The 19,898-nt window shown below is 60.7% G+C and overlaps 2 protein-coding genes across 11 annotated transcripts; both read right to left on the bottom strand.

The window, feature by feature from the left end:
* Positions 1-158: 158 nt before the first annotated feature.
* EHBP1L1 (EH domain binding protein 1 like 1) lies at positions 159-15,770 on the bottom strand. Of its 10 annotated transcripts, XM_037053202.1 has the most exons (21): positions 15,363-15,770; positions 12,718-12,775; positions 12,431-12,526; positions 12,013-12,066; positions 11,739-11,917; positions 11,517-11,659; positions 11,037-11,072; positions 10,877-10,948; positions 10,638-10,800; positions 8,482-10,471; positions 7,883-8,040; positions 7,746-7,794; positions 6,931-7,356; positions 6,709-6,792; positions 2,467-2,524; positions 2,291-2,346; positions 2,073-2,196; positions 1,707-1,806; positions 987-1,060; positions 789-903; positions 159-649 (listed from the first exon to the last, which is right to left on the bottom strand). In XM_037053202.1, the coding sequence occupies exons 1-21, from the start codon at positions 15,464-15,466 to the stop codon at positions 550-552; spliced, it is 4,239 nt and encodes a 1,412-aa protein (XP_036909097.1). In that variant the 5' UTR covers positions 15,467-15,770; the 3' UTR covers positions 159-549. The 10 variants fall into 10 exon arrangements, with proteins under 10 accessions (XP_036909097.1, XP_036909094.1, XP_036909100.1 ...); XM_037053199.1 differs by having other exon boundaries at positions 6,709-7,356; positions 15,363-15,769; XM_037053205.1 differs by having other exon boundaries at positions 6,709-7,356; positions 10,306-10,471; positions 15,363-15,768.
* A 1,791-nt stretch (positions 15,771-17,561) lies between these two features.
* On the bottom strand, positions 17,562-19,315 carry FAM89B (family with sequence similarity 89 member B). Its single transcript, XM_037053198.1, has 2 exons — positions 18,797-19,315; positions 17,562-18,370 (listed from the first exon to the last, which is right to left on the bottom strand). Exons 1-2 carry the CDS (start codon positions 19,094-19,096, stop codon positions 18,092-18,094), a joined length of 579 nt encoding a protein of 192 aa, XP_036909093.1. The 5' UTR covers positions 19,097-19,315; the 3' UTR covers positions 17,562-18,091.
* Positions 19,316-19,898: the final 583 nt, after the last annotated feature.

The raw sequence follows: 19,898 nt of genomic DNA, 5'->3' as shown, positions 1-19,898 counted from the left end.
CCATCAACCTTCCCAGGCTGAGGTCCCGCCTCTGCAGGGCATCTGGGAACCTCAAGGTCCACACAGCCCCCTTTGGGATCAAAGACCTTAACCGCCTGAACACCAACCCCTTCTGTCTATTGAAACCCCAGCTGTCCTGAGAAAGAGCCAGCCTCGGGTAGCCTTGTCCAACTTTAATTCCTCACAAGGAACAGGAAGGGAAGGAGAGTGGGTGTGGCAGTTCCCGCCCATCCCGCTCCCCTGGGGCTGGCCACCTGGGCCCTGCCCTCTCGGAGGGGTCCTGCGCGGGGCCCTGGGGACCCCTAACCCCACGAACACACACACGTGCACACACACACGGACAAATAAATAAGGCCTGACGGCGCGGCCGCCCAGCCGCTCCTGCCCCTTTGGGCCTGAAAGGCCACCCTACCCGTCCGATTAAAGGGGCGACGGTGGCCCCTACAGGCCGCTCGTGGCAGCCGAGACGGCTCGGTCGTCCGGAGCGGAGCGCACGCAGGGAGCAGCGACAGAAAAGCTGAGGTCACCGGCAGTGGCGGTGGCACGGCCTCAGCTCAGCACACAGCGTTCGCGCCGGCTCAGCTGCCGGCTCAGCTTACGTCGTCGCTGTTCCAGGCCGCGCTCCAGGCGTTCGTCCTCCTCTAGGGCGCTGCGATGGAAGGGTTCGAGTCAGCGAGTGGTGGGCCAGACCCCGCACTCCTGGGAGTGCGCTCCCGGACTCCTCCCCCCTCACCCGCACGGCTCCGCGGCTCCGGCTCGCGGCTCCCAAAGTGACCGGCCCCACTCACATCCGCTCCCTGTGGTCCAGGTCCCGGACCAGCTCGTCGCGCTGGTTCACCAGGGACACCAGCTCCTCCAGCAGGAGCTGCTCTCGGTGCTGCTGCGCTGAGGTTTTGAGCCAGTCTGAGGGCGGAAGAGGCGGAGGGTCAGGCGGCACCACCCGCTGCCCCATCCCCGGCCCCAGGCCCTCTGGTCCCATCTCCCACCTTCGACAGCCAGCATGGCCCGTAGCTCTCGGCTCAGCAGCTCAAACTTCCTCTCCAAGTCCTGCTCCTCCATGCTGAGGGGCAGAGATGCCAGCTCACGGGAGGGGAAGGGAGAGCCCGGGGTGCTGACCTCTCCCTGGCCCCCATCCACCTCACCACCAGTCAGTTGCTGGAGGGCTGGGCTGGGGGCAGAGCTATAACCCGGAATCAGTTACCTCTTTTGTTCCAACTGCTGGATGTTCACAGTGTTTCTCCCAACCCCCACCCCATTTTTAAAAATAAAAACAACCCCAGTGGGATTATTTGCATGAACATTACTCATAAAGCAAGTATTTAACTAAAATTATTCTGAAAAATGATCCAAAATAAACCACCTCCACCAAACAGGACTACAACGGTTTCTGGTCCCACACAGGAAACCAGCTAAGATCTCCTGGCCTCGGTTTTCCTAACTGTAAAGGAACAGGGTCAGGCTGGGGCACCCAGCCCAGAACTGTCTGCATATTTTTCTCTCATTAGTAAAACTGGCACTCATTTAAGAACATACACATTTCATACAGGAAATTAGATAGGAAAAGAATTAAGATGGCTGAGCAATTCTTCAAAAAGATTTTCATCGAGAGAAGAAAGCAGTGAGTCCCTCCAACCAAAGTGGCAGAGCTCTCTGCTCCGCGGGCCCAGGGAGAGCCGGGCGGACGGCGAGCGAGGCACGGCACTCACAGCAGCTGCAGCTGGTCCTGCCTCCGGATGAGAGCGTTCTTCTTGTTGACCAGTGTGAACCACTCCTGGATCAGCACCTCCTCCTGCAGCCTGTTGGCACCTGCACCGGGCCCGGACAGTCACCAGGCCTGCTACTGACCCAGTGGGGCTGGGGAAGGGGCCTGCTCCCTAGTGGCAACCCAGAAGCCAGAGCTCTGTGCCTCAGCAAGCTGCTTCCCTGCTCAGGGCCTCAGTGTGCCCGGCTGTAAATGGGAATGTGAGCCCAGTCTTGCCTCCTCCCAACTCCTCCCAAGGTCAGAAAGGGCTGCAGGACTGGGCAGGTCTGGGGGCAAGTGTTAGGGAGCAGACTCCAGATGCCTGGCCCACCTGATTCCATGAGGCTCCTCAGCTGTGTCTCCACCTCAGCTGCCCGCCCATCGATCTGCCTCTGTTCCTGTTCCAGGGCCTGTAGCTCTGCACACACGTACTGACTTGTGTCCTGGAACCGTTGCTGGGGTAAAAAGTGGGGGAGGGAGGGGGGTTCAGCCCAGGCCCTGCCTAGGAAGAGCCTACTCATCAGCTCCTCCCACCTCAGCCCACCTTACCAGCCCAGCCTCCTCCCCTGGACTTGGGGGTGGCTCCTCTGACGGGGGACTGCCACCTGCAGACAGAGACCAGGCTAAGGAACCTCCAGCTGACACCTGCCCCCAGGAGGCCCCCAGCCCAGGATCTATGAGCAGCTTGAGCGGAGCCGGGTCACCACCCCTTCAACACTACTCACCAGCAGGCTGCGGTGGGGCTGTGGCTGTGGGTGGGCTGGGGGTGGGGGTCAGGCCTTCCTGCAGAGGAGGAAAGAGACAGTGAGGCTTGGAGGGGATCCCCAACAACCTCGCCTGGGGGCCAGCCTGAGCCTCGCTCTTACAGGGCAGGGTCCTCAATTTCACACCTTGCCCCCCCCCAGCTCTGTCTCCCATCCTGTACACACGGCACCCACCCCACACCCCCTCTAGGAAGACTGCCTCCTCCCAGGAAGGCCACGGCCTTCACCGTCTCCGGCCCCGTGGTCCTGGGGCAGTCCAACGGCACACTGTGAGTCTCACCATCCTTGCTCCTGGTGCCTTACAGGGCTTGGGTGAGAGTCAGGGATGGACGGCTGTGAAGGGGCCAGCCGGGGCCTCTCCTGCCCTCTCTTGCCCCCTCCTCCATGGAGCTCCCTCAGGCCATCTCTGACTCCCATCACCTAGTGCTGACATCGTCATCGTGGCCATGGTCCCCACACAGTGGCACAGAGCTGGCCTGATGGAGCTATCCTGAGCTAGTACCTCCACCTACTGACCAAAAGGGGGCGGTCTCCTGTTATCGATTCCTACGCACGGAGCCTTTCCCACTTCACGAATCTCTCAGAACCAGACGGGTTGGCCAAAACTACCAGTTTTAGCCTGGAAGGGAGGGACGTGATATGCCCTGCCCCTGGTGACTTCCCGGGACTGTCGGACCAGGGGGCTCCCTGCTTTCCGCTCAGCTGATAGCCAGGCTCCACTGATGGCTCCTGCTCTGGCCACCCTTCTAGTCACAGAGCAGGGAAAAGGGACTGAGCAACCCACTGCCCACCCCATGCTGCACCTCTCCGAGGTGGCCCTGGGCACCCCTTGCTCAGGAGCCATCCTCTTTGGCCTGGGTCATTGGTGGCCTCACCAGCCACTGCCCAGGCCCTGCCAGCTGACTCCACTCTCAAGCCACAACTGAAGGGTCTTCCTAAAATCTCCACCACACCTACCTCAACCCCAGCCTGTTGTCAGGGTCCACTGGCAGCTCTGGCCTCAAATCCCACCACCCTGAACCCCACCCAGATACCACTCTCCGCCATCTACAGCTGTAGACTTTCGCTTCCCCAAATAGCTTCCTCAGCTTGGAGTCTGCCGTACACCAACTTGACCTTCACGATCTGGCTCATCTCCACCTCCTCCAGAGGCCCCTTCAGGCTCCCATAGGGCTTTCTGCCCCCTCTGTCCCCATCATGCCTCCTAAAGCACCCCCTGAACCCCAGGCTGGGGAGATGCTCCCTCCATGGCCTGCTGGGCTGTCCCCATCACAGCTCTGACCCCACCCCTTGCCCCATGGTGGCCATGGGTCATCACCATGTCTGCCCAACCAAAGGCAGCCCCTGCAGACAGGGTGGGGCCCAGAGAATGTACTCAGGGTACACTGATTAACATAGTTAACACTTTCTGTCCATAGCAAAACATTTAATATTAACAGTACTAAATAATAGCTGGCATTGATGAAGCAAGCATTCACGTTGGGTGCTGTACATGTGTTGGCTCATTTAATTCTTCCAACAACCCTGGGAGGCCGGGAGACTACCATCAGCACTTCGCAGGTAAGGAAACGGAGTCAGAGATGAGGCTGACACAGGGCCTGGCCAGGGGGAAGGGCTGCCTTGGCTAAAAGGTCTGTTCCCAAGCTTGCTGCTCTGTGTTCCTGAATGTCAGGCGGGGAAACAGCCCAGCCCCAGAACCTGGTGCTGCAGGGCTCCAGAAAGGCACCTGGGGGAAACACAGCCCCCTTTTTAACAAGAGCCCCGAAGTAGAGCCTCCAGGCTACTTTGCAAAGAACTTGTATGCCTTTGCCTCTCATCTTCAGGAAAACAGCACAGAGAGTGTAAGTGGCTTTACCAGGGTCACACAGCCAGTCCACAGTGCTGGGCCCAGAATAGGGTGCCATTCAAGAGTTCAGACTCTGAGCCTGACTTCACATCTGTATCAACTCCTTTTGCCTCTTTGTTCACCTCCCTGAGCCTCAATGTTCTCATCTGCAAGATGGGATAGTCATTCCTCCCTGGAAAAGGCAGTGGAGTGAGTCAGAGAGGGGCTGTAGAGGCAGGCCAGGCACGGAGCACGAGCTCAGCCACCAGGCAGGCAGCGGCAGGACGCCGCAGAAACCCCAACCTCAGCAGCAGCTGAGCTCATTTACGCCAGCCCTGATGGGAATTCTCATACTTCCTCATGTCTGACACAAATTCCCCTTTTACACCCTTACACACGGCCCCTCCTCCAGGGAGCCTTGCAGAATTGCACCAGAGGCGTACTGCCCTCCTCATGGCTTTGCTTCAGCCCCACCCCAGCTTCAAGGTGCCTGACCTCACCCCACTCCAGGACTTTGGGAGTGTCCGAGGGTGAGGCTGGGCCTGACACCTTCCACCACACAGGGGCATGAGGGGTGGGAGTGGCCAAGGAGAAGTCCACTCTAGCCCCACTGGCCGAGTACCTCCTGTGGGTGGGACAAGGGCTGGGGGGCCCTGGCTTGGATGGACGAGACGCAGGAACTTGGGCCCAGAAGCCTCCTGTTTGATATTCAAAGAGCCACTGACACTTTAGCAAGGCTGTGTCCAGAGGCCAAAGGCCAGCCGGGGTGACCGTGTCCCTCTGATTCCCATCTATCGCAGCTCCTACGGGGCCTTGGGGGCCTGCCCAGTCTCCCATCACAGGCTCCATGCTGAGCCTGAGCCTGCCCTCGAGGTCCCGGCTTCCCAGGCCAGCTTCGCCATCGCCTGCGGGGCCCGGCAGTTCGCTCCATGAGACCTGAGATTCCCCGCCGCCACATTTTTGCTTGTACAGACCCTGCCCTCCCGTCCTTCCCCTGGGAAACCTGTCCTTCCCCTGGGAAACCTGCCCGTTCTCTCAGCCTGGCTCAAGCGGCTGCTTCTTCCGAAAGCGCTTCCCAGTTTACTCCCTGCTCTCCTCAGCTCAGAAGCCACCCCCGGGCGCTGAAGGCGTGGAGTGGCCTGACAGCTGCTCCTGTTGTCACAGGCGGGATGCTGTAGGCGGTGGACCGGGGCGGAAAGCCGCGGCCCGAACTTCAGTGGCTCTGAGTCCTCGCGCAAACCCCTGCCCCCTCTGGGACCACCTCCCCTTTAAGATTTTCAGTGACCACGTGACACCCTGGCAGCCTTCGATCTGAGACCTGCAGGGGTTGGGGAGGACAGGGATGTCCAGCTGGGCCTCCGATCTCCGACCTCCCATTATCACAGAAAAAAGGAAACTGGCCTCCCGCATCTGGAGTTTCAGACCCAAGTCAGAGGATTGTGGGGTCCTGACTGGCCCCCTTGAGTACAGAAACCTTGGCCCCAACTTCCAGGGTAGCAATAGCTGCTGGGTGACCCCTGGCTACCTGCAGGGGAAGAAAAACTCCAGCCCAGTTCACAGTCCGTACAGAGTATTGTGCAGAGCGCTGACACGCTGGGGCCTCCTGGGAATTTGCTGCCACAGCCCGTGACTGTGGGAATGGGGGCCACGATTTCAAAACCACCACACCTACAAGGAACGGATCAGCATGGCAACAGCAAGTGTAGTCCAGCATTGACCCGGAAAACCGATGAATGCGAGGCGGCACACAGGAGCCAGGTGTGCAGATCGGCTTTCCCGTGGGGAATCAGGCCTGCATGGTACCGAGGCTGCTGTGACTTGCTTTTGCTAAAACTCCCTCACCCTGAGTTAAGACTGCAGATGTTTAATGCGTGTCTCTGAAGCAAGTCCCTAAAGTCTGTGCTCAGATGTCCCAAGAACGAAAGGTAACCAAATCAATCATTTTTGTCCTGTCCTTGCATTTGCAACTTTTCCTCCATTTTTGTTATCTGTAAGAAGTAATCAACTAAATCTAGAAACAATGAGAACCTTCTTTGATGTAACGTGACTGGAAACCAATAAAAGCCTGTCCAGACAAGGGTCAGGGCGCCGTCGTTTTTCTCCACGGACTACTGAGTCCGTGTGCTGCATCCACAACAGACTCCGGAGGGCGGGGGTCTGCTTCACACACCTAAGGCTGGCAGCGACGGCCAGGACCCAGCTCCCGCAGCCTCTCCGGGCCTGGTGGGCCTTGCTTGACTCTTCCCCAGGGCCTTCTGATCAGAAATCGCCTCCCCAAGCCCAGCTGAGTCCCCACACCATGCCAGCTCTGCCCTTGGCGGCACTCGGGACCCACCCCTTTGCTCCCTAGGACCCTTGTACCGCGGGGAGGCACTCACCGCAGTCTCGCCTCCTGCAGCTCCCCCCGAATCGGGGTCTTCTGTTGAGAAGGAGTTGCTGTTCCGAAGCCTCGAGCGCCTCTTCTTTAGCAGGTCGGCGTCACGCACGTGGGAGAAGGAGCCATGTGCGCGGGGCGGGGGCACCGGCCCCACCTCCCCATTCACTGATTGCCTCCGCAGCCGCACCCCTCCCCCTGCGCCTGGTGCTGCAGCCCCATTCACCAGCCCCTCCGCAGGCGGCACTGATGCTCCAGCTCCAGAGCCGACGGCCGGGGTCTCCGCGGAGCGTGCCTCCTGGGCAGCCTCAGCCCCGCGGTCCTGAGAGGCCACCCTGGGGGCTGCCCCATGCACGCAGCTCTCGGCCTCCTTGGTCTCCTCAGGTGCCTCCGCCCGGTGCTCACGCAGCCGCTGCGCCAGACCACTGGTGTCCAGGTCTGTGGGAGAGCTGGACGGGGTGCTGGCCACGCGATAGGTGCCGGTGCCACCGCGGCCCTCCAGCTGCACCAGCTGCAGCTCCTGCCCAGTGCAGAAGGCGCGGATCTGGCACAGGTACGTCATGACAATGAGCTTGTCTGGCACGGACAGCAGCACCATGTCTGCGGGCTCCAACAGCCGTGACACGCCCAGGGCCGCAAAACCATCGAAGGCCTAGGAACGGTGTGCTTGGGGTCAGCAGTGTCACCCAGCTGTTACCCAGCAACACTATGGACCCCCCCGCCGCCGGACTGATGAGGGTCCCCAAGACCTGCAGGACAGGGTTGGCCTGGCAATGCCTTCATCCTCCTATGGGGGGAAATATAGGGCTACACATTACTCAGCAAAAGGATGGCTTTTAGTGGAAATAAGCTTAAAAAAATAAACTAAGCTAAGGAAAATGAACAATTAAACACCAAAAGCGTAAAAAGTGGCAGAACTTCCAAAGCCGCAGCCGGGGGCCACCAGCCCAGGCTCCTTCGGACAGACGGGTGGACCCACATTGTGGACTCAGGCCTGGCGCTAGACCCGCCGTCTCCAGGCACTGCTCCCCTCCAGCTCACCTGCTTGTTGTTCTGTTTGATGTTGAGCGGGTTAAGGGCAGCATAATCTCTGTGGAGAGAGCTCCCATCAGAGGCTGGGCTCACAGTGCCCTCCTGGCAGGCTCCCCAATTCATTCCCACCCCCTCAAGCCACTCACATCTTGTCTGGATAGAATCGGTGTAGGATGGCACAGAAGGCCAATCCGTTGCGCCAAGATGTAGTGAAGTTGGTGATTCGGACGCCACGGTAGCCAGCGGTGACTTCCTGGCACCACTCCAGTAGGGACTGGCTGGAGCTGACCAGGGCGGGCAGGGCCTGGGGACACAGGAACGATGTGAGAAATGTGAACCTGGGCCCTCTACCCCTTGGGCATAAAACCACCCCAGCTCTCGGTTCATAGGAGTCACCAGAGACCACCGGCCAGAGCCTCAGAGCCAGGCAAAGGGTTCTGAGCTCCTGGGTCATCTACCAAAGGCAACTAAAAGGTCAGTGACCCCCAGGCAAGATCGGAGGACATCAGCAGCCATGCCTCAAGGTCAGCCCAGAAAATCAGCTTAGGGATGTCCCACTCCATGCAGCCCAGGGAAGAGAGAATCGGGGAGCCAGGACATCCTGAGGGGAAGGCGTGGGGGGCTCCTTGAAGCTGAGCCCCTGTCCCGCCCCAGCCGACCAGGTGGGTCCATGCAGAGCCGCCGTTAGCTCAGCCCCAGGTTAGCGGGAAGCAGAAGACGGGGCCCGCGGCGGCCCCACCCCTACCTGGCTGCCCGGCAGCCTCCTGTCCTCTTCAGGCTCCTCTGGGGGAGAGGCCCCTGAGCGCCTGGGCACCCCAGCCTCTGCCTCGCTGGCCACCTGCACCTCAGTCAGGCTGGCCTCAGCTTCTTCCCCCTTCTCGGTTCCCAAGACCCCAGCCTCTGCTTCCTGGGCCTCAAAAATACCAGGTTGGTTCTCTGGAAGACCTAAACCCTCCATGTCTGCCTCACAGGCCCCCCAACCCCCAGACTTGGCCTCTGAAATCCCCGAAGCCTCAGCTTCCACCTCCTGGACCCTCAAAACAGAAGTCTCTGACTCTACTCCCTGGGGCCCTAAAACTCCATGCTTAGGAAGTGGGGCCTTGAATGCCTCATTTGTGAGGCTCCCCCAGAGCCCAGCCTCTGCCTCCAGAACCCCTGAGATCTTAGCCTTCTCATCCTCCAAAATTGCAGTTTCTGTCTGTTGAGTCCCCAGTTCCTTAGCCTCTGCCATTTCAACCTCCAGCCCTGAGACCCCTGAACACTCCACCTCTGTCTCCTGGGCCCCTGCCACCTCAGTCTGCATCCCTGGGGCCCCCGGACCCTCAGCTATTTCCTCCTGGGTCTCCAATGTCTCCACCTCTGCTGTCCCAGACTCGAACCCTAGAACCTCAGAACCCCCTAACTCTGTTTCCCAAGTCCCTGATATCTCAGATTTTATTGCTAAGACCCTGGAACTCCCCACCTCTGTCTCCTGGGTCCCCAATATCTTAGTCTCTGCCCTCCCAGCCTCTATTGCTGGCACCCCCAAACCTTCCACCTCTGTCTCCTGGGGCCCCATTATCACAGGTTCTGCTATCTCAGCTTCTATCCTCAGTGCCCCTGACTCCCCCTTTATCTCCTGGGTCCCTAGTGTCTCAGCCTCCGCCATCCTAGACTTTGTCTCTGGAACTCCTGAAGCCCCAGCCGCTGTCTGCTGGGTCTCTAGTTTCTCAGGCTCTAACCTCCCAGAAGCTTCTGTTTCCAGGAGCCCTGGTCTTGCTGCCTCTGCCTCGTGGGCCTCAAGTATTTCAGCTTCTCCCGTTCCAGTCTCTACCTTTGGGAACCCCGATCCCTCTGCTTCTGTCTCTTGGGTCCCCCAAACTTCTGGCTCTGCCACTCCCGTCTCTGTTCCCAGGACCCTCAAGTCCCCAGTGTCTGCCTTCCAGAGCCCCAGATCCCTAGACATCGGCCCCTGGTCCGCTGTGGGTGGAGCTTCCTGGTACCTGCTCACCTGGGGCCTGGCGCTTGCTGCTCCAACAGAGGGGCCCTGCTCCAGGCCCGTCCCTTTAACACCAGAGGCCCCACCCCTCACCTGTGCACCCTCTCTCTCCTGGCCTGCAGCAGCCCTGGCTCCCTGGGAGTTGCTGAAATGCCCACAATGCCCTGCAGGCTCTGCTGGGGGTGAGCTCTGCATAGTAGGAGCCTCAACCCCGGGCCTGACCCCTGTCCTCTCCTGAGGGCCCCTCAGAGGAGCCCCAGGAGCTCCCTGAAACACTACCTCAGACATCACCCCTGTAGCCCCTGGTCCCTCAGTGTCCACATGTTTCACCTTTGACCTCTGTTCAGCATCCATTTGAGTAACTTCTGAATTTTGTTCAGCCTCCCCAGCTCTGACCTCTGACCTCTGACTGTTCACTCCTCTGAATCCTGACACCGGCTCAGTGTCCATCCCATTGGCCTCTGTCCTGTTCCCCAAAACGCCTTCCTCAACCTTGGCTTTCTGTCCCCCCAAAGAGTTTCTGCAGCCTCTGTCCTCAATGCCTGGGCTTGGCCTGGCTCCCTGGGCTTCTGTTCCTTCCTGAGGGCTTGCCTGGGCCTGGGTCTCCCCAGCAGAACCCACTCCTGCTAGGGGAGCCCCTGAGGCTTTGGGGGCCTCCTCCTTCCCTTGGGGGACTGAGGGCCAGGGGGCATCAGAGCCTTTCCGGAGCCGAGGCGCCGGGACTGGGGCCAAATCCTGGCCTGGGTGTCTTGAGGACCTGAGGAGAGAGCAGCAGGAAGTGTCAGGGGAGCCATTTGTTGCCCGACTCTCAGCCCAACCCCCACCATTCGGGCACTGGGACACCGGAAAGGCAGGCTGGTAGAGGGTCTGCAGCTCCCCAGCGTGGGCAGGGCAGGGGGCAAGGGGCTGGTCCCAAAGCTCACCTTGTCTCCAGTGGGGTTCCAGGGGGCCTTGGGGCTTCAGGCCCCACCTGGCCCCCGACTACAGTAGCAGGTGCCGACCCCTGTCCCCGGGAGGCCCTGGCTGGGGGCGCAGGGGCACTCACAGGGGCTGGTCTGGCATCCTCAGCACTAGCAGGGCTGGCAGCTAGGGAAGAAGGAGGGGTAGGCATGAGGCTCAGGCATGACAGCCAGCCCCCACCCAGCCCCAGCCTGGGCCTCACCTGCCTGCTGGGGCCGAGTAACTCGGACCTCATCCTCCTCCTCACGAAGTGTCTTCAGCTCCCGAGAGGGATCTGGAGAAGGGTTTGGGGGGACAGGGTGAGGCCAGGGCAGAGCCCTGCAGGTCTGACCCCCTCCCTCCACCTACAGCACTGGGCCTACCTGGGAACCGCCCCGGCCTCAGGGCACCGCCCCGGCCTGCGAGAAGAGACAGGCCCACGAATGCAGAGAAAAAGAGAGAACCAGGAGAGACAGAATAAAAGCCTTAAGAAGCTGAAGGGCGGGATGAGGAAACCTGTGACTGGGTGCAAGCGGGGGTGGTGGGACTGCACTGGGACCCCTCTGTGCACTTTTGTGCCGAGTTGTAGGGCAGACACTAAGCCGTGCGGGTCCCCACTCTGGGGAGAGGAGGGGGCCATGAGGGGGCACTGGAATGCATCCTGTGGGGCTTGGCTGGGGACCCAGGCCACCGTGGGACCAGGGGCTGAGTCTGCACGGAGAGGGCTGCAGGGCAGGCTGGGCAACGGTGAGCTCCCATCACTGGGCATGCGCAAGCTGGCCCTGCCCCCAATGCAGCCAGGGGCTTCCACAGCGCCCACCCCCACCTCCCTGGTCTCAGTCCACAGCAGGCTGGGAGCCCACCTGGCTGGGGGGCACGAGCCTGTGCCTCAGGGGCCCCTGGACCATTAGCCTCCTCCTCGTCACTCTCAGCAAAGTCATCCAAGTTGCCCACGTCACTAGGCTTCACGCTCATAAGGCTTGCAAGACTCTGCATGTCATCGTCCCTGGGGGGTCAGACATCAGGGGTGAGGGCTGGGGTCCAAGGCTGCAGACCAGGGCCGAGGAAGGCAGGCAGGCACTCACGTGGCACGGCCCTCTCGCAGCAGCACGCCCGAGAGGGTGAGGCTCAGCTCCGCATGTACCACCTTCACCGACTTGGCCTTCATCCGCAGCCGCAGAGGAACCTGGGCAGGCACGGGCCCCGCATGGCGGGCCAGGTCCACCTCAGCCGAGGCCAGCACCTTCCGCTGCCCTTTGGACTCCTGTAGGTAAGGGGAGGGGGAGGCCGGGAGAATGAGCACCAGTGCTGCCCCAGAGTCTCCAAGGCCCCAGACCCCAGACCTCCCCAGCCACTCACATTCTCAATAACAAATGTCCACTCTTTGGCTTCATACTGGTCCACGTGGGGGTCCTGGGAACAGGGGGCACTGGTGAGTACGGGGGCTGCTGGGGCAGGGGCAGTGCAGGGACAGGAAGAACCTGTGCTGGCTCAGGAGGTGCCTGGTTGGGGCCTTCACACGTGCCGGTCCATCCTGCCTGGGACCCTCCCCAGCTTCCCTGGGCCCCAGCTGTCTCTCCCACTGCACGTGGCCGGTAAACTCGGTCTCTGAGGAGACCCTGGGGCCACTCATGCTGAGTAGGCCCCTGATGTGATTCTTGGTTCACCACTCTGCTCTTTCCTGGCTGGACTGAGAGCCCAGCAGGGACCGCTGTGGTTTCCTGGGGCTGTGATCGCCAGCCTGCTCCCTCCTGTGTGGGGGGGGCTAGAGACTCACCCTGTACAGGGTCACAGAGATGTCCACGTTCTCAGGTACCATCCAAACCACGGTGCCCCGGTAGGGGTTCTGGATGCCCGGCTGCCAGCTGTGGGCCTACGAGGAGCGGTCTGAATACCTGCAGCCTTAACTCTCCCCTCCCCCTTTGCCCCTGTCTCCAACCTTGACTGCATCTTTCCCTCCGTCCTGTGGATTCTGATCTGAACCTGACTCCACAACCCTACTAGCCCTCCCCCGCTTTGCCCCAGCCGCCTCCCTGGCCCTACCCTAGTTAACATCTCCCCCACCTTGGAGCAGATGCGTCGGTTCCGCCGGGTCCACACCACCGTCAACTTATCCGGTTGCCTGGGATGGGGGGGCGGGGGAGGAGGAGAGGGGACTTCTCAGTCAGGCTGCCCAGCCCCTCCATCTCCAGGGCCCCGTCTCTGCCCCAAACCCCCTCCCCCAGGAGAGGGAATGGACAACCCCTTATCTGCAGCCACAGGGAGCAGGGTGGGGCTGCGGAGGCAGGGTGCGGCCCAGAGCAGAAGGGCAAAGGCCCAGGGTGGGTGAGCAGGGATTATGAAGAAAGACAGGGAGAAGGAGATGAACCAAGAGGCAGGCACACAGAGACAGAGAGATGCAGAAAAAGTCAGCAAGGGCCCTGCAAGAGACACAGCGCAGGGTACGAGATGTCCATTGGGTCACAGCTGTCTGTGGCCTGCATCCTACACACCCAGTCTTGTCTGGGGGCGGGGCAGAGAAAGGCAGAAGCAAGACCCTTCGGGGGCTGGGGGCAGCAGGGGTGGGGAAAGAGCGCCAATCAAGAAGAAAAAGGAATGAACAAGTTGACTTCAGGGAGACGGGAGAGAGCCGCTAGGGCCTGCTTGAGGTTGGCTGTGGGAGCAGAGGCCCGCATCAGGGAGGGATGGGCTGTGTGAGGGTCTGGAGGGGCCTTCAGGTAGGAGGAATGGTAAGTGTAGGAGTCCCAGGGTCAGAGTGGGGAGCAGAGCGTGGGAGGCAGCCAGAGAGGCAGACGCTCTCCCAGGGTCTTCCAAGCCCAGTCCGCTACTGGGCCCAGGGGCCCAGAGAGCCAGCCATGCTCCCCACCTCTCAAACCCGGAGCCCTGGCCTAGCTTTGTAGGGACACTGGCTCCCGTGACAGGCATCAGGAAGACTCCCAGGTTCTATCTAAGCTGCGCTGCGTCCGCTGGGGCAGTCAGAAGAGAGGCAGAGATGTGAGGAGACAGACAAATGGAGGAGGGTTGCCTGTGCAGGGCCCAGTCCCAGACACAGAGCTGACACGTGGCTAGGCCTTGGAGAGAGAGGGTCCCTTTGGGTCATAGTGTCCCACTGCTGCTGCCCAGGGGGTGAGTATGGCTGAGGACAGCCCAAGAGCCCTCCTTGTCTGTACCCAGTCCCATGCCAGGACTCTTGGGTTCACTCACTTCCCTGCCCTTCTGGAGTCTGAGCCAAGACAAATGGCTCTCTGTCAACTCCTGAGGATGCTGAGCCCCAGAGAGACTAGGGGCTAGTCAAGGTCACGCAGCTGACCCTAGGGGCCTCTGGCCTGGAGCCAGGCTCCTTTCCCAGCCCCAAACTGCAGGCAATGACTGAGCAAGGGTATCCATGGGGCCTTCCCAGAAAGGGGAAGTGGCAAGGGGTGTCTAGGGGGGTGGAGCCTGGCCAAGCAGCCTGACTCAGGCTCGGCACACCCTCCTGGGAATCGGCGACCTAGGCCGGGGCAGCTTCCTAACCAGCGCTCCAGGCTTAAAAGTCCAGGAAGCCCTGACTGTCCCCTGTGACTCACACGTGTTGACAATGCCCACACCCCTGGCCTATTCTCCAGGACCATGCCCAGCATCCACTGACCCTACCCAGGGTGCTGGGACAAAAGGTAGAAGCCAGAGGCCCGAGTTCAAGTATCAGCCCTGTGCTGTGTTACCCCAGTCAACTCCTGCACTCTCTGGGCCTCACCTAAAGGACTGACTGGCCCTCTGGCTGGCCGAGTCCAGAACAGGAATCTGGCCTCTACCCAAGGGACCCCAGCCTCCTTTCACTCCCCTCCCATTGGACCCAAGGTCCCTTCCTGCCCCAGCGGCCCGTTCTCTTGGGAGCCTAAATTTATCCCCGCTTGGCGGGTAAGATCACCACAGCTGTGCCCTAATCCAGCCAAGGGAAGCTGACACCAGTGAGCACATATATTTAGGGTGTGACGCAGGGGCCTAGGCAGCTGCGGTGGGGGACAGGAGAATGAGAGGCCCCTGGGCCCTTTGGCAGTCCAGGCCAGGTCCTACGCCCCACCCCACATCTCCCCCACCCCACCTTGCCCTCTCCAGGCCCTCTCTTCCCAGACCCACTACCTCCTAGGCCCTCAGGCCCCTTTAAGACACTCCTGTCTCCTTCCTCATCCCTCCCGATGCTCAGTTTCCCCTTTTAAGGACATAGTGGAGATGAATCCAGCCTCCCGGAGCCCAGTCTGGCTGAAGGAGGGGGTGTCCCCTGGCTCAACAAGTGGGCAGGGGAGGAGGGGCCGCAGCATCCTTGTTCTGAGCTGGACTGAGGTCCATGAACGCTTCTGCCCCAGCCCCCGGCTGCCAGCACACCTCAAAACTTTCTCCGTTTCCCCACACCATCCTGAATCATCCCTTTGGCCAAAAACACGAGGCCTTCCTTCCCCTCAGCCCTGCGCACAGCTGAGGAAAGTGTGGGCAGACAGATTCTCAGGCCCGGAAGTCCTGACCTCACTCCCCCAAAGCTTCCACAACCCCGGATTCTAGGGGGGCTCACCAGTTGCAAGGTCCCCCTTGGGGTCTCTGTGCCTGGGACATGAGGGCCCAAGCTGGGACAGGGGCCACTTTAGCCATTGGGCTGTGGACAGGTTTCTCTCAGGCTCCAAAGGCCTGTGGGGTCTCAGGAAGTCTGGGGGTCCCCGAGGCCTCCTTCCACTCACCATTTCTTGGTGCACTCCACCACCAGCTCGTGGTAACAGGCCACAAACTGGAACTTGGCCGCCCGCTTGCCTACTCGCTGCAGGCGCTTCCACACCGAGGTCATGGCCCCTGCCGACCCGCAGCCCTACCGCTCTTCAGACTCGGGGCTCCCGCTGGCCCACGGCTGCTGGCCCCGCCCAAGTCCCCATGGCCTCCCAGGTTCCCAGCCGTGCTGCCCGCCCCGTCTGTGCGATGGTGTCCGAGGCTCGGACCCGGAGCCGCTGTCCCCGCTGCTGCCTTTGGGGCCTGCCTGGTGGTCTGGCTGAGTCGTCGGGGTTGTCTGGGGCGCGTCGGGTCGCTGTGTGTGGCACTGAATAGGGAGCGCGCCGTTTCCTGGAGCCGCACCCCCGTCGGAAGGCGGGCGGGGCTCCAGCGGGCACGGGGGCGGGGCAGCCAGGCTTCCGGGGCCTTTGCGACCGACCGAGAGGTTGAAGGGGGGGAGGGGGCAGGACGCCAGAACCACAGCGCCCGCTCCTTGCATGCCCTGTGCGGGGGAGAGGGCAACCAGCACCTTGGTGCCATCCTCGCTAGCGCGGCTGGGGCCGCCTCCCTTCCTACCCTCAGCGCAGGGGGATACTTACTGGTGGCCCCGTTTTACAAACTGGGAAACAGACTCAGAAAAGGGAAGAGACTTGTTCAGGGTCCCAGTGCGAGTTTGAGGCAGACCCCGTCCTCAACACTAGGGTGGCAGACTCCTGTTTGCCCCCCACTTCTTACCCAAAGCAGGAGGGAACAGAGTCAAGCACCAACCTGGGTGACTCTACCTGTGGACAGCACCCTGTTTTCTGTCTCCTGAAACAGGAGACAGAACCTGACTCCTCAGCTTCCAAGTGGAAACACACTCCCAACATCTAATAAGCAGCTGGAGGTTCAAATCCTGACCTCCAAAAAGTGTGTGACCTTGGGCAAAGCACTACCACCCTGAGGCTCAGTCTCCACCCCCGTTAAATAGGGATAATTAGTCTGCCTTTTACACTGTAATTGAGAGCACGAAACCTTGAAAATTTGTATTTGTACCTAGAAACCTTACATTTAGTATGGAGCCTCGCTGATTTTGAGGTTTCATTTAGTAGAATCCGTTATCACGAAGGCAGTGTGTGTGTGTGTGTGTGTGTGTGTGTGTGTCCCTCCCATGGAAAGTATGCCTGGGGCGTTAGCAGCTCTGTTTACACCTAGATTACAGCGCGCCCCGCCAGGCCTGGAGAGCGCCAGAGCTCTGCAAGGTTTTCGAACATACTGAAGCCTGGTGCTTGATACTCTGTTTCCGCACGTGTCTCATCTGCCAGGAGCACCAGCTGAATGGTCTGCAGGCGGCAAGTCACTACACAGCAGGGTATGGGTACGAGCAACCCGAAAGCCTAAGCATGTAACTTCAAGGTCCTCTCCTCTTGGTCTCAGAAAGTGTGGGCTTAGAGGAATGAGCACCGGCTGTCCCCGAATGGGCAGCCCTCCTCCTTAGGGCCTGACGTCTGGGATTGGCTCCCAGTCTCAGCAGCGAGGCCCTCAGTTTTCTCTGTGAGAGACTTTTACCCTCAAGATCCCAAGTGCAGTGGGGCAGGGCCAGGCAGTCTGCTGGAGACTTAACAGTGGGGGTGGCTGGGGTCACCGCCCCCATCTCTCCTCCAAGGCTTGTCTGGCCTCTGGGGGGCCTGGGGGACCACCAACTTCACACCCTTCTGCCTCTGCAGTGCCTCCCTTCCATCCATAGGTCACTCACTAGCTTCCAAGCCCTTCCCGAAGGCGCCTTCCCCTCTCTCACTGAGGGGCCCCTAGGCCTGCGGGCTTGGGCCCACCCATTTCCTGTGCTGCCCCAACTCCTCCCCGACTGGAAAGTTTCTTTCAAGTTGGGCGGCTCCTTCTCCTTTCTTCCCCGCTGGCCAGGAAGGGCCAAAGCAAGTGAAATGTGGAAGATTGGGCTCCGGCCTCTGGCCAGAGAGGGGAAGTGACTCGCCCACAGCCACACACCCGCGCCACCAAGTGGGGCCAGTTTGGACCGCTTCACAACCCGGGCAGGGAAGAGGAGATTCACATCCACCCCCCCACCCCGCCACCGTTAAGCCTTTTTTCTCAGGGCCTTGGCACCACCTGCCGGCTGAGCGCGGGGCTGCACTTGCCAAAAACACCGCTATGTTCCTGCCCGGATCCAAGCAGTCAGAAAGTACACTGGCACGCTGAGCTTGTTTATTTATGTGCCAAAAAGGCTGGCCCCTAAACTTAAATATTCAGCGCAGAGCCTTGGCCTTCTCAGCTGTGGGTGGGTGCAAGAATGGGTCCCGGAGCCCTTGTCTAGGGGAATGGGACCCAGGGACCAGAAGCGGGATGCCCCTGAGCCAGCAGCTGCCAAGAGCAGCAAAAGGTGAAAAGGAGATGGGAGTCAGGCACTCATCCCAATCCCAGAGACGCCAAGGGGAATGCAAGATGCTTCGGGCCCCGCTGCCAGCTTAAAGGTTAGCCAAGGTGGGGGGGTCCAGTGTCATGGGCAAAGGCTGTAGCCCAGGTGCCTGCCCTAGTGCCAACAAACCGAGACAGGAGAGGGGGTTGGCAGTTGTGCCTCTGCATGGCCCAGGCCTCGCCCTCCTGTGGGTGAGGCGATATGGGGAGAAGCAGGCACTCTTCTCTGTGCACTTGCTGAGGGGTGAGTCTCTGAGCCTTTTGCACGGGTACACGCCTCCCACCCACCCCCAGTTCTTCAGAGGTTGATATGGAAGGCGTCCTGCAGCCACTGGTCACGGGCATTGTGCGTCTGGGGCACAGTGAGGGGTGGCGGGTCCGGGGGCAGGCTGGCATCGGGAGGGTCGTCGTCATCAGACAGGCCGGCGTCGGGAGGGTAGGAGCTATCTGAGTGCAGCGAGGACGACAGGTCCTGGCACAGGCTCAGGTCTTGGCACAGGTTCTTGTAGTCCTGGATTGACTCATACAGGCCCCACAGCTGGCACAGCAGGGACATGTCCAGCTGCCGCAACCCCACCTGCAACAGACTCAGAGTGGGCTGGGGCCGGGGACCACCCTCAGCCCGAACCAGAGCCCTCAGCCCGAACCAGAGCCCTAACCAACCTTTCCACACTTTCTAAGTTTTTGTGGACACAGACGCCACCTGCATGCAGTGAATCTTTAGGCAAGTCATTGGCCCTCAGCTGTTAAAAGGAGGTAACTCTCATCTAGCAGGGTGGAATGAAATAAGATGATTAAAGCACTTAAAAACACATGGTAACTATTGCCATGAACGGTAGATTACTGTTATCATAGCCCCTCTGACCGTCCACCTGGCTTCTACATGTCCTGAGACTCAGGCGTTCCTGGTTCTGTGCCTCTGCGCTCCACCGCACCTCGGGACCCCCCTGCTCGGCAGCGGCACCCCCCACCCAACCCCTTGGCCCGGGTCCCAGCCTCTCACCATCTCTTTGCGCAGCGCAGCTAATGCCGAGTCGAGGTTGACAGGGCGACGCGGCCCGAGAGGACCGGCTGCAGATCCGGCGTTGGCGGAGCCTGTGGCACCACGGGGCCCTTCAGGGACGCGGGCCGCACGGCTCAGCTCATCGTGGATGCGGTTGCGCTGGCTGTAGACTCGCTCCAGCTCCCGCCACGAGCCCCCACTCGCGTTAAGGAGACCGCTGAGGCCGCGCGGTAGCGGCGGAAGTCCGGCCAGGGCGCAGCCCGCGCCGCCTGGCGCTTCGGCCGGAGGCAGCCCATTCATGACCCGACCGACGCGGACGACGATGAAGCCTGTCTCTCCAATGCTCTGCCTGGGTTGCCGCCCGCAGACCCGGCACTCCCGGGGACCCACCGGCCGAGCCCAGCTGGGGCCCGCAGGCCGGGCTTTGTTCCTTCCCCGCCGCCTCCGACTCCGCCCCTAACCCAACCCCTTCGCATGGGCGGGGCCTCTCTTAAAAGGGCCACGGTCTTGGGCCCAAGTCGCTATGGATCTCGGAAAGCTGAATAAAGGGATTGGGTCACAAACAGGAGACAGAAAAAGAGGAAAGGGAAGACACCACAAGCGGTGGGCACGGTTCCTTCACAGCTCTTTATGCTCCCCTACCCCCGCACTGTGCTTCATTATTCTGTCGTTGTAACCCCCAAGGTAAAGGATCTAAAATCGGGGATCAGGAGACTGAGGTACATCCACACTCGGTTCCCACTGTGCAACCTGACAATACCCCGTCAGTGTCTGAGTCCCTGGGCTAGGCATGAGGTGGGAAAGGATGACGGTCCCAGGATGCTTCGGGGAAGAAGCAACCAAGGGAACTGGATCCCAATCTCACTCGAGGGTGGGGAAGGGGCCCTGGATGGCTACAGAGGTGCTGCAGAGGCCTATCTCTCTAGTTCCTGCCTTTGAGGGGCAACTATCACACAGTCCTCTCCCTCCCCGTCATCCTCTGAGTGGGGAAACTGAGCAGAACGAGCCCAACTCCCGTCTCAGGGCATCAAGATCAGAGAGCAGCAGGGTGAGAGACCAAAAGCAGGCAATAGACGCGTGGAGCTGGGGCTGGCATGCACAC

Source organism: Sturnira hondurensis, unplaced genomic scaffold (genome assembly GCF_014824575.4).
Source record: "Sturnira hondurensis isolate 20B ecotype Veracruz unplaced genomic scaffold, ASM1482457v3 Scaffold0007797, whole genome shotgun sequence".
Classification (NCBI taxonomy): domain Eukaryota; kingdom Metazoa; phylum Chordata; class Mammalia; order Chiroptera; family Phyllostomidae; genus Sturnira; species Sturnira hondurensis.
The sequence above is the reverse complement of the archived record's forward strand: the minus strand, read 5'-3'. Positions and strand labels throughout refer to the sequence as shown.

Excerpts from the sequence above, each read along its gene's own strand:
- EHBP1L1 (XM_037053199.1), bottom strand. The coding sequence starts at position 15,466 with ATGACCTCGGTGTGGAAGCGCCTGCAGCGAGTAGGCAAGCGGGCGGCC. Across the intron at positions 11,918-12,012 it reads GGACATTTGTTATTGAGAAT|GAGTCCAAAGGGCAGCGGAA; the intron begins GTGAGTGGCTGG and ends CCTTACCTACAG. Across the intron at positions 10,472-10,637 it reads GGAACCCCACTGGAGACAAG|GTCCTCAAGACACCCAGGCC; the intron begins GTGAGCTTTGGG and ends CTCTCTCCTCAG.
- FAM89B (XM_037053198.1), bottom strand. The coding sequence starts at position 19,096 with ATGAATGGGCTGCCTCCGGCCGAAGCGCCAGGCGGCGCGGGCTGCGCC. Across the intron at positions 18,371-18,796 it reads CTGCGCTGCGCAAAGAGATG|GTGGGGTTGCGGCAGCTGGA; the intron begins GTGAGAGGCTGG and ends AGTCTGTTGCAG.